We start from the raw sequence: 12,614 nt of genomic DNA on the forward strand, positions 1-12,614 counted from the left end.
TCTCACTCCTAGTCACAAAAATATCCCATTCCCAGGGTTTTTCACCAAAATTTCAAGTAGCCCGGTATGTGTAGTTAATAGGCGGGGAACTGAGCAGCTAGGAAGTTCTTTTGATTCAAATTACCTTTTTCTTCCTGTAAAACTAGCCGGGAGAAAATTCCCCGCCCGACCCCTAGTCACAGCTCTGCATTTGATTCTCATCGAAGAAACCTCGTCCCCTATCGCGCCTTTGAGGCTTGAGCTGTTGTGTCATCCCAGTTTTATTGTTATTATTATTGATTATGTTGTGATTCTCAGCCATGTCTAAGCAGCAATCCCGCAGCTTAGAGACCTGTGCCCTTCCAAATATTATTATTATTACTATTGCTATCATTATTTAATGTTAACCTTTTTACAAAACCAAGTCATAAATTGAAATCTAATTTTCACTCTTCCAACCAGAGGCTAGGCTGGGGCGGATCAAAAAAATTCAGAAAGATTTGCAAGCTTTATAGATGCCATTTTGTTTATAGGGTAAAAAAAACTCTGAGATTATCTCTGTCCGAAATAAAGGCCCCAGAAAGCAGATTTTATCAATTTTAGCACAATTTCAGACAGAAGGAGGGGGTGGGGCGAGCCCCAATGCAACACAAAACAGCAAACCTCGGTCCGCGTGCCTCAATGCTCATTTCCACATTCCCAGAATAGACATATTCCAGTTTTTCCTTAATTTACTCCATCCACGTTTTTGACACGCGAATACGGAACTATCGTTTACACAATTATTGCTCCTTGTAAATGGCAGTCATGTTGTGGGAATCCAATCGAAGTTATAAAATGAAAACTATTTTCAAATTTTACAAGTAGAACGGCATTCCCATTCAGTTACAGGCCTGTCTGAGGAAGAAGAATTATTTGAAATGTCCTGTGCAATTCTTCGGGATTTAAAACACAGTAATGCAATGAAAATTATTATTTTCAAATGCAAGCGGAAAACTATTCAAAGATTTATTTACTATTACAGTTAAAGTTTATATTCAGCTTGAAAGCTGTCTGAATCCATTTTCCTTCAAATCAAAAGTTCCAAGTCCCGGTTCCTACAGATGTTGCCTCGTTTTGGTGAGCGAGAGTTTGTTGTCATTCGTTGTTCTATATCGGAGCGGGAAATTCGTCTTCGATGCTGCCATGGCCGCCGCGCGAACGAAAGATCGTAGGAGAAATCCCGTAAGAACCAGGTGAGTTTCGGGAGTTTAACAGTATAAAGATGCAAATATCTGTAACAGTTTAAATTAAACTTGCTTTTATACAGATCGAAGGCCATTTCGACTTACAAAGAACTTGGCGTTGAAGAGCTCCAGTGGCCTGCTGAAGATGAAAGAGAGTTGAGCCAGGAAATCATCCGCGTAAACCCACTAAATCGTCACTCAATTTTGCAGGTAAATACACAGTTCATGAATAAATATCTTCATAATACGAACTCTTTGATTATTTCAAGCTATTTTATAGCGATATTTTTGGCAATGCTGCGAGGAAAATTACCATTTCCCGCCATTCAATTGACCTCCTTCGGTGATGATCCGCTACATGATTGTCTGTTCACTCTTTTCTTTGAATGGAACGATGCTTATTGTTTATTAATAAGCGGACAATTTCATTGTCATGAAATAGACTCGGGCGCACTTTTACCAAGGCGAAAAAATAGCAGCAAATGGATTTACAGAGCATACCAGCTCTCTCCAGGCTAAGTATTAATCATGCGACTTGTCTCCCGCCAAATCGTAGAATAATGAACATTGTTAACCACAAATTTAAAAAAAAAACCTTTTATGCACAAAGCCAGAAATACAGCTAAAATTTTAACACAGTGAGAGGGAAATTCCTTGAAAATGAATTTTATTTATTTATTTATTTATTTACTTATTATAGGTATTTGTTTGTTAAGCTTGTTTATTCCTTTACAAATTATAGAATGAGGCCCTCTTAGGAGAGGTTATGTATGTGCCTAATCTGAATTTCAAAACCTGTTGTTTTGTGTATTGAGGAGGAAGTCATGTTATGTTGTTGTTGGTATTTCACTATTGAGTATTGTATGCGCGGTTTTCTCTGTCAATGTCCCAGTTTCAACCTAGCCTGGGTGAAAGTCCCCTTCCCTTTTTCCCTTGCTCCCAATCCCCTACCCCTTGCGACGCCTGCTACGAAGGCTAGTTCCAACTCATCTTTGTGTCATTTGTTGCCATTTCAGCAGTCCTATGTCCACCCTGTTTCAAGGCCATGTTGCTTGTTTGAATTGTACCCTAATGGGGCCTCTAGAATAGCACAATGCTGCATTTATTTGTCATGCTGTTGTTGTTTTTATATTACCTATTGCAACCCATATGGACATTAAATATTAGCGTTCCATCCTAAAGACTCTCAGTGAGATAAAAATCTGCAGTTTTTTAACAATTAAGTGAGGCAAAAAGGAGTATTCCAGTACGGCCTGTTTCAAATGTTGCGCTACTGCTGTGCTAAGCTAGCTCGACTATAGCTCCAATGCTGCTTGACACTAGCACGACTTGGTTTCAGACGACTTGGTTTCAGTCGAATAAAACGGTTGTTGCCGAAAACAAAACAAAAACTAAGAAACAGTTCAGCAAACTTTTAAATGTATTCTAATGTACTTATAATTTATAACTTGAGTTCAGCAAGGCAGTAGGGCGACGTTTGAAACCAAGTCGAGCTACTGCCGTGTAGCACTGCAAGGCTTGCCGCTACATGGCAGTAGCACAACTTGGTTTCAAACGTCGCAATACTGCCATGCTAAAGTCGAATTTAGTTCGACACAGCAGTAGCACGATGTTTGAAAAGGGCCTATCTTTCCTATGAGATTCCCAGGAGCGTAGCGTCCATGTATGCACATACACCTGTGCGTACAGCTAAAATCTGGGCAAAATATACCTTTTATGTCCTGAAAGCATTTCTATCGTTAAATCGCGATGACTGATAACATTTCCGCATCAAATTGGTGTCTTTGCCCATCTGAAGGGTAGACATCTCGCCCCTGCAGTCATGCCCACTGATAACACAAGAGATAGGTAAAATAAACAACTAACCACTGCATTTTCATTCCTATTTATTTGCTAAAAATGTCCATTCCCGAGACCCTAAATTTGAACATTTTCTGAGAGAACATGCTCCCATGCCCCCTAGGTTGAACTGCCTTTGGCACCCTTCTTATTTCTTCACGTGCGTACACCTTCAAAAAATCTCATGCTATGCTCTTAATCCCCCCCCCCCCCCCAGGAATTCTTTGACTGTGTCTAATTTTGTCTGACATTCATTATTTCCTTTGTTAGGCTCCCAGTCACAAGTTTGTTGTGAGTCACTGGGGTAGGACGTCATCTTTAGTAGCGAAATTAACATCTACTGGTCAGCCAACTCACAGAGGCAGTTGGAAAAGTGGTTCAGTCAGGGAAGGATGTTATGATTGTTCACAGAACAGACAAGGAAATATCACGGCAATCCAAAGTGATAAGCCTACCACAAGTAAGAATTGACCTGCATGACTTACAATAACACCAAAGAGCCCTGGGTAGAGGCCCATTATGAAAACTACCCCAGTTTTACAAGCAGTAATAATGTTTCTGCCCTCATTAAAATAATAAAGTTTGTTCTTCATCATCATCATCACCATCATCATCATCATCATCACTATCATCATCAGTATTATCATTCTTTTCACTATCTTCCTCATCATCATCATCATCATCATCATCATCATCATCACATCACTCTTATAATTTTTTAAACATCATTTATCTTTTTCACATTACATTTCCTTCCCTCTGACATTCATGGTGGTTTTCATCAGTATTATCATTCTTTTCACTATCTTCCTCATCATCATCATCATCATCATCATCATCATCATCACATCACTCTTATAATTTTTTAAACATCATTTATCTTTTTCACATTACATTTCCTTCCCTCTGACATTCATGGTGGTTTTCTCTGTTTTCTTTGAAGATTACTGGATATCACTCTCAGATGAAATTATATTGGCAATCTTCAAACTCTTGCCAAAGAAAACAATAGTCAAGTGTGCACATGTTTGTAAGCACTGGCATAGATTAGCGTAAGTAGTGTCATGTTTTCAATAACCACTCTACTCAAACCAGCTGCCTGCTTCAAAATTGAGCCGCTTGCCTCTAAATATGCTTTTAATGAATAAGCTGATGCTTTTCGTCAGCTGTCAGGGCTGTCACTAAAGGCCAAAGGCTGGGGATTTGTCCCAGTTACTAAACTGCAATTGTAATAAATTTGTTTACCCACGGAGCACTAAGGAGTTCATGAGAACTCGTTGAAACATGTCCGTGGATTCCAGATCGAATTGGAGTTTGGAGTTGCTGGTTTTGAATGAGAGGGGAAAACCGGAGTACCCAGAGAAAAACCTCTCGAAGCAAAGGAGAGAACCAACAACAAACTCAACCCAGATATGGCATCGACACCAGGATTCGAGGCTGCACCACATTAGTGGGAGGCGAGTGCTATCACCACTGCGCCACCCTTGACTCCAGGATACAAAAGGAAAACAGAACAAAAAGATCTTCCTACGTGAAAAAGCTGCTCAATTCCCATTTAATCCTTTAAGCCTCAATATCCACATACAAATTCTCTAAACTGATCTCCATACATTTCCTTACAGGATTGGTTCAAAGAATTTGATAAAAGATCAAGGCATTTTCTCTTTAGTGATCCTTTTATTACTTCTCATAACCTAATCTCTTGACAATATATGGATGTCATGTCAGGAGAAAATTGATTTTGGTCACTCCCTTAGTCACTCTTTGGGCGCTTTCCTTTTGTCAGATCTGACCAGCCAGGCCTTTCCTGTGGTAATGAGAATTTCACTTTTAAACAACGCTATCCAGGCAGATCAGTCATATCCTAAATAGCATGCACGAAGGAAATCATTTTTTATCAAAAACTTTTGGAGACAACTTTGCTTTCTAATAATATGTTACGGGCACAGGCTTGGTGTAACAGCTACTCCCATTAGCTTTTTTTCTCTGATATGGGCTTGTTGGCTATTTTATTCCTACAGGTAACTGTATATTTTGATTAGTGGTAGCCATGACATGGAAACCACCATCAGTACATATTTTCATCTCATGAAACAAATCTTGGGGCAGGTTATTGATCTTAAATCATGATATTTTTTTCTTCAGATATGATGAAAGTCTTTGGAGATGTGTGGATATGACAAAGGCTAACCTACCTCCAGGACTGTTAGGAAAAGTTTTGAAACGTGGCACTAGAGTATTGCGCTTAGCTCAAGCAAAGGTGTGCTTTTGTTATTAATCTTTGAGGAAAAGCCTTTAATAAATAGAAAGGTCAAGGGGAAAAAAGAACACTACAAGGAGCTACTTTTTTTCAAGGGGAAAGTGAATAGACAGAGGCTGTTTTATCAATTATATGACAAGTTCAAGAACAACAGCTCTAGATCATGCAGACCCAGACTACCTTTTCACAAAAGCACATAACTTCTATTAATTAGGATTTTTTGTGCTCACCTCAAATCTTAGGCTCATGTCTTGAAGATTTTCAGTTTCACACCCAAAGTGCTTGTCATGTAAAGCAACTCATTCTTAAATTTAAATTTGTTTTACCAGTATCATTAATTTACCAGGTACCTTTTGATTTGCTTACAGTAGACAAAAATTTGTTGTACGGCATTCAGGTTGTGGGGACACCACAAAGAGACCTGAGCAGGAAAAACAGCTAAGGGAGGGGTAGGCAGTGAGAGCAAAGGAATGGTATTCCTCCTCTATCCCTCTCCACTCTTTCTCCTTATTTTTTGTCCCGCTCTCTGACTTTGCTGCACTCCACTATCTGAATGCCTAGAAAAGGCTATTGTACTGGTATCCTTTGCTCATACATGTATACTCTAACTTGCAGATCATTTCCTCTCTATTTCACTAATTTCAGGTTGCATCACCATTATATCATGATGATAATTCATCATTTCCAGACATAGTTCCTTTATCACCAGAATCTCCAAGGTAAAGCAAGAAGTAATCTTTGTAATAATGTCATTTAAATTGTGCTCACAATTCAAAGTGATATAGTTAGGCCAGGGTGCAAAGAAAGTCAGTTTTACAGCCTGCCATTCGGGCAAGCTGTAGGTAGCATGCGTGTACTAGCCCACAAGTCATTTCAACTAGCCCCAAAACCCTTTTTGATTAGCAGGATTGATTACAATCCTTCTGTAATTTGAACTTCTCCAAAAAACAGCACTTGCCCGTTAGGCAAGTTAAGAACAAAAATCACTAGCCCGATAGCAAAATCCACTAGCCCCAGGCTATCAGACATGACTTTGCTTGCACACTGAGTTAGGCATATTTTTATTAGTCTATAAATCTTCACAAACAAACGTACAGTCAAGCTCTCACCTTGTGAACACCACACTATTACAGATACCCTGATTATAAGGAGAGGGGCTTAAATTCCCTTCAATCCCTTTAAACTAAAACTAACTCTTGTTATTGAGGACTCTTGCCATAAGACTTACAGACTCTTTTTAAGGTTCCATAAAAACAATTTCATTGTTCTTGCTCTCAGTACAACTTACTATCATCTAGTGCCTTCAGTGCCAATATTAAGAACCAAATTTCATCCACCTCTTACTGCCCTATTTGCATTATTATGTTGGGATGTATGTTGCACATTGATCAAAATAATTTACTTTACAAGTTAATGTATAATCTTCTTCAAAGAAAACGGTTTTTTTCAAAAAATTAATTTGCTTCAAGTCTCCCTCTGAGCACTATTACTCTCACTTTTAAAGACACTAACTCACAGTCCCAAGGGAGTTTGCAGTAAAAAGAGTTGAATACATGTATCTTAACTGTAGTTAAAATTACTTTTTAAGGAACTCCATGTTCAGCTTGAGGTACTTGGATGCTACGTGCTGTTCCTTTGAAAATGACACACTTTTCTCCCTGATCATGGTGAGTGATAAAAATTCTAATGCTATGGCTGACAGTTTAATAATTTTCCATTGTTTTTAACCTCCTGTAAACTACTTGACGCATAGTCTGATCTCTATGTTTGTTACATGAACTATACTACTTTAACTTCAAGTAAAGGAAGACCTTTTCGCAGCAACATGGAACTACACACATTGTAACTCAAAAATTGTCAGCAATAAATCATCTTTGAAAGAAGATGAGTCTAGACTTCTTCTCAGAATAGAACCCTTGTGGCTTGACTCCTATTAATGATCGTGCACCTCCCATAAGCGACCACTGAGTCTACATTTTGGGTGGTCGATTTCATGAGGTCTGACTGTATTCATGTTTTCTTACATGTTACTTTTCATTGGAATTTCAGCACTCAAAGCAGTTAACACACCTTAGTTTGGAGTCATGTGGCATCTCTGTAAGAGTTCTAAAGTGAGTCCACTGAGTTATACAGGATTAAATTAATATTTAACCCGAAACTATCTTCCTTTATAAAATGCCTATATTGACACCGTGATAGAATGACTGTAGCCGATGGAAAGAGTTACTTAATAAATTTACTGTTTTTTCAGAGCAATCAGTGACTTTCGCAACCTAACAGTTCTGAATCTTGCCATGTGCACTGGTTTAACAGTCACAGGAATGTGCTCATTAGTCAAGTCTGGTGGAAAAAATTCCAGGTAATTTCATAAAACTACAAAATGCAATTCACTTTTGAACCCATGTGTTTTCTAACTTCTTGACAAAATGATTTCTTTCATTTGCCTGGTTTCCTGTATTTTGTGATTATTAACTCAAAACCATCAAAGTTACAATGATCACACCAATTGGCCCAATAGTGAAGACACAGCCATTTAAAATGTTGAAAAGTTAAAATGAAATGTACTGCTGGAAAAATTGCCTAGCATCTGAAAATAAAATGCAGTTGTTTTTCGAGGACTAAGTGTGTTGTCCTAATTGCTGTCTGTACCACGGTCAACATGTAAATATCATATGTACCATCCAAACTCATAAAACAAACTTACACAGTTCTCATGTACATAGAGGAGCATGGAGTTAATTTCAGTTTTCTCTCTGGGAACAATAATAATTAATATCAGAAATCACATGGGATATCACTAATGATAGCTGAAATCCCTGAACGCTTTCAAGCACTTTTTCATAATTTTTTTTTTCATTTCAGGCTAAAGGAACTAAATCTAGCCTGGACAAATCTCTCCAAGGCAACAATCTTACATGTCATTAAAAACCTGCCAAAGCTTCAACAACTTAATCTGAGTGGATGCAGGGACACACTCACTGATGACTGTAAGTCTAACCATGGACTTGTTTATTGTTAATTTAACCCATTCGCTCCTGAACCGCCCGTAACCGCCCGTGCGGATCCAGGTCCTTTCTACCCTTTGTGACGTCATCAGTTTTAACGGTCAAGGACAACTTTCTTCGCTAACTTGTGTAGAGTGAAGAGATCTTTCAAACCATACCAGAATGAGCACAATTCAGTTAAGGACACTGGAGAAAGAAGCAAAAAACCACGAGACATTGACCTGAAAATCACCACGAAAATCTTGTTCCATTACCCACCTACCTTTCCTTTCACCTAATCCTAAAATCCTAAAAGCTTTCCTAAAAACTCTTCCCACCAAATTGAAGCCTACTAAATGCCCAGCAAGAGAAAAAAAAATGAGGCAAGAAAAGCGAAACAAGAAGGGAGGAGAGAAAGCAAAAAGTAAAAGTCAAGACTGCTGCGTCACTTTTAAACCCAAAAACTATGTTGAAATTTTGCTTTCTGCGCATGCCCGAACTTCGCAAGCTAATATTTTGCATCTGGATCAGAAGGCCGCGAAGTGTACGACCTGTAAACTGGTTTGTGGTAAGTTTTAGCCCTTTATAGCACGACAGTGACCAGAAAACCACTCGACTAGCTTCAAAACACGTTTTTTGGCAAAATTTCCAGGAGCGAATGGGTTAACAATTATTATTTTATTTCTCTTTATTTTTGGAGGCTTGAGGTGGTGTGTTATTTGCAGGTTTGAAGTTTGCATTTGCCATGCTACCTTCCTGCAAGGCTGTGCTCTGAGGAAAAATGAAGAGAGCCCAGTGCTCTGAACCTGTAAAATCTGGGTTGCCAACATATTATGATTTGTATGAAAAAACTACCATTTTTAGTCCCCTGAGAGCAAAAGCCAGGGCCACTGTCCTCTTCTAGAGCACAGCTCTGCCCAGCAGTTACTCAAGATGCAAGTTTGCACATGGGAACAAATTTCAACCACCCAAAAATAAATTGTTTGGGTAGGAAGCAAGCCTACATTTAAATCCCCTGGAAAAAAATCAAACCAAAGAAATCCCATTCTCTATTACTTTTAAAACCTTAAACAAACCTGCACACTTAAAAGCACTTTTTTTTTGCTGTTGAATTGTTGCTAAACTTTGCTCCACTAGTCTTTTCAACCAGGTTACTAGTGGGTTACTGGTGTTACTGACATAATTACATACAAGGACATCAGAGATCTCACTTACACTCCTTTTTGCTTTTTATGTTAGGTGTTAAACAGCTGGTTAAATCGTGTCCTAATCTGACTCACTTAGACCTCAGGTAACTTATAATGTTTTGGATGGTTATAGGCAGAATTGTACTGACACGATAGTTTAAATTTTTGCTTTTTAGCATATGATGCAGCAAATAGAAGAAGTCACTGTTAAGCTCAACCGTTGAAAGAGCTGGTCAACTTAGCAATTTCACTAAAAGGAAATAGCAGTTGTCCAAAACAGTGCAAAATGGCTGGATGGCTAAAGCGTTACTAAGCCAAACATTTGTTCAATTTTGAGTTTTATTTAAGAGAATTACTCCTGCAGTATTTTGTATATCGGACTAAAAATGTTTTAACCATCACTAATTATTGCAAAACTCTTTTAAAATTCTTTGGAGTTATTGTAACAGCTTGATCGAGGATCTATACAGCAAGTTAACGAGGCAAGAAATGTGACCAAGATTTGCCTATTGATTATTGGAATTGATTAACTATTATCAATATAATAGAGAAAACATATTTTATTTTTTATCTAGTCTTCTGTTATCAGATATTACACACAAAGATAATCTAGTAAATACCTTTTATTCTTTGTCTTTTTCAGTGATGCATTTAATTTAACAGGAAAATCATTGGAACAAATTCTCAAATTAGGAAAACTTGTTAAATTGAGTCTTAGTAGATGTTACAGCATCCCACCTGCAGCCTTCAGGTAAAAACAAATATTTTTATTTTCATATAATATATATGTTTAGCCAAGGCTAAAAGCGAAGCTGCGGTTAATAGATCTATAACTTACATCAAACATTTAACTTGTAAACATGACAAAGAAATCCACCCGGAGTTGCGTGTAACTAAAAAAAAACATTTAACCTTGCTCTGCTGACCCTGAGCTTGGTGCCAGTTTATGCCCCCCAACATACAAACATCTGTAAAATTTCACAACTTTAAGGAGTTAACTCTGTTAGTTTTTCACAAATCACTTTTAAACTTGGAAATTGTAAGGGCTCTTCCAATGGAGTCAACAGATTTTCCCTAACCTGCCCATGAAAAAAGTTGGAAAAAACTGTGGAAAAGTCAATTTGCACGGCATAATAAGAAGCACAACTGAAAAGTCAGAGTTGGAAATAGGAAGGAGTTATTTTTGCTACCAGTATTGAGTTTGTTGATTTTGTCTTTATTCAGTATTGTTTGTTCAAATGCCTTCTCTGTTTGTTCAACTCACTGACTTTTACAAATCATTATTTTGTTCTCTTAAATAGTTTGTGCAGTCACAGTAAATCACTTAAATCTTTGGAAATTTTTGGCTTCCTGAACACAGAGGGCATTGAGGTCTTAAAGAAAGAACTTCCACGAATCAACATCAATAAGTCACTTTTCTCATCAATAGCAAGGCCTGTTGGTTCATTGTACTTTGGAAGAATCTGGGATATACAGTGTAAAGACTAGCCACAAAATAGGATCAAACATCATACATTTTTGTGTACACTTATCGGTGCATTACTTATTTTAATTAAGGCTTTTTAAGGCTCTGATATACCTGTTGGTGTTTTACATGTTAAGTCAATTTTAGCTTTTGAATTTTTATTACGTCAAAGAAAAGAACATATTTCGAATTATTATATTTTTTCAACAAATTAACTCAAATATATTTTATTGACAGGTCCTTAAACCGACCTGATTATTGTAAAATAATAATTATTACCATGTTCATAATTTTCTATTAAAAATTTGTTATTGTTATGAAAATGGTTTTGAAAATTTAGTTTTGCCTTTGTTATTGAATATTTCTGTAAAAAGGCTTATTTTTAAAATGAGAAGAAAAATTTCGTTTTTTCATTCCATACATATATTGTACTGCTTGTGGATCATTCAAAGACACTTTGCGTTGCAACATTTTTATTGAAAGCAAAGAAAAAACCTTTCTTCCCTTTGTTATGAACAATAAATAATGTTTTGAAACTATCAACAGTACATCTCTTAATTGAATGTTGTAATTAATCAGTAATAAATATAATTTGTGGTCTCAGGCTATCTTTACACTATACCAGATTGCTTTGGGCTTCTGTTCACATATAAGAATGGTGATTTAGAACTGCAAAGGAGTGAAGCTGCAACGCACTGCTGTTCCCTACAGGGCTCATACAGATTTTTGGATCCAAAATTTAAGACTTTTCCAGACTTTATCTTTTTCCAGACTCAAGGTTGTCAAAATAGGCGATCAAAAGAGACCTAAACAACGCAGGAACAAAGCTTTTTTCATGATGCACTGCAAACATACTGTTGAAACTGAATAAGATTGGACCAAAAAGAAAAAAGACATAAAGCCAGCTGCTTGTAGCTTTGAAAAAAAAACTCAAGACTCTTTACCTTTTTTCCATACTGATCTCTATTTTCCAGGCTTTTTCCAGGTCTGGAAAATGCTGGGCAAATTAATTTCAAGACTTTTTCAAGAATTCAAGACTCTATACAAACCCTGTCCCTAGAGTGAAAAGTCGCATATGAGATAGGGGTTCATACTGTAGCCAATAGCTTTTTGTGTCAGCACAAAAAACAATCTGGTAAAGTGTTAATATAGCCTTCAATTCAGTCTCTTTATCTTTCAAATATTAAGTTCTGTGTATGGCTGTGCTCTTCTAGTTGGGAGAGAATAGTAAAAAAGATCACCATTATAGTTTACTTACATCATGTGGGCACATTAAAGGTAAAACTGACAGTAAATAATGAGCTATCGTAATCTACATGCACAAACATTATTTTAAGACTTAATTATTTTGTCTCATTATTACCAAAAATCCACTGAATTATATACATTATTGCCAAAAATCAGCCAAATTATCTTCACTATTACTCACTGAAAATCATTCCATATTTGCATGAAGAAACTCTTCAGTATCTTTTAAAAAAGCTTTAGTATAGACTAAAAAGACTTGAATTTTCCCCTCATTTGCTACTATAGAAATGAGAAGGAAATTTGGCCGAGTACGGGTTTACAAAGACTTCTGGGTCTGTTACTGGGGTCAGCACAAAAAATTGGCCAATAGCTGATCGGCGCGTCCCTCGTACTGATCCCAGAAACAATAGACCTTTTTACCGATAT

The 12,614-nt window shown here is 37.1% G+C and overlaps 1 protein-coding gene across 1 annotated transcript; it reads left to right on the forward strand.

The window, feature by feature from the left end:
* Positions 1-1,146: 1,146 nt before the first annotated feature.
* Positions 1,147-11,313, forward strand: LOC140921489 (S-phase kinase-associated protein 2-like). The gene is made up of 13 exons (XM_073371492.1): positions 1,147-1,214; positions 1,289-1,415; positions 3,315-3,504; positions 3,988-4,096; positions 5,190-5,304; positions 5,950-6,023; positions 6,893-6,971; positions 7,354-7,415; positions 7,556-7,663; positions 8,167-8,291; positions 9,528-9,579; positions 10,119-10,226; positions 10,777-11,313. Exons 1-13 carry the CDS (start codon positions 1,165-1,167, stop codon positions 10,961-10,963), a joined length of 1,386 nt encoding a protein of 461 aa, XP_073227593.1. The 5' UTR covers positions 1,147-1,164; the 3' UTR covers positions 10,964-11,313.
* Positions 11,314-12,614: the final 1,301 nt, after the last annotated feature.

The sequence above is a fragment of the Porites lutea genome, chromosome 12 (genome assembly GCF_958299795.1).
Source record: "Porites lutea chromosome 12, jaPorLute2.1, whole genome shotgun sequence".
Classification (NCBI taxonomy): domain Eukaryota; kingdom Metazoa; phylum Cnidaria; class Anthozoa; order Scleractinia; family Poritidae; genus Porites; species Porites lutea.

What these genes read in the sequence shown, in the direction of transcription:
- LOC140921489 (XM_073371492.1), top strand. Translation starts at nt 1,165, where the DNA reads ATGGCCGCCGCGCGAACGAAAGATCGTAGGAGAAATCCCGTAAGAACC. An exon ending in AAGTGATAAGCCTACCACAA is followed by an intron (nt 3,505 to 3,987) that starts GTAAGAATTGAC and finishes TTTTCTTTGAAG; the next exon opens with ATTACTGGATATCACTCTCA. An exon ending in AAGCACTGGCATAGATTAGC is followed by an intron (nt 4,097 to 5,189) that starts GTAAGTAGTGTC and finishes TTTTTTCTTCAG; the next exon opens with ATATGATGAAAGTCTTTGGA.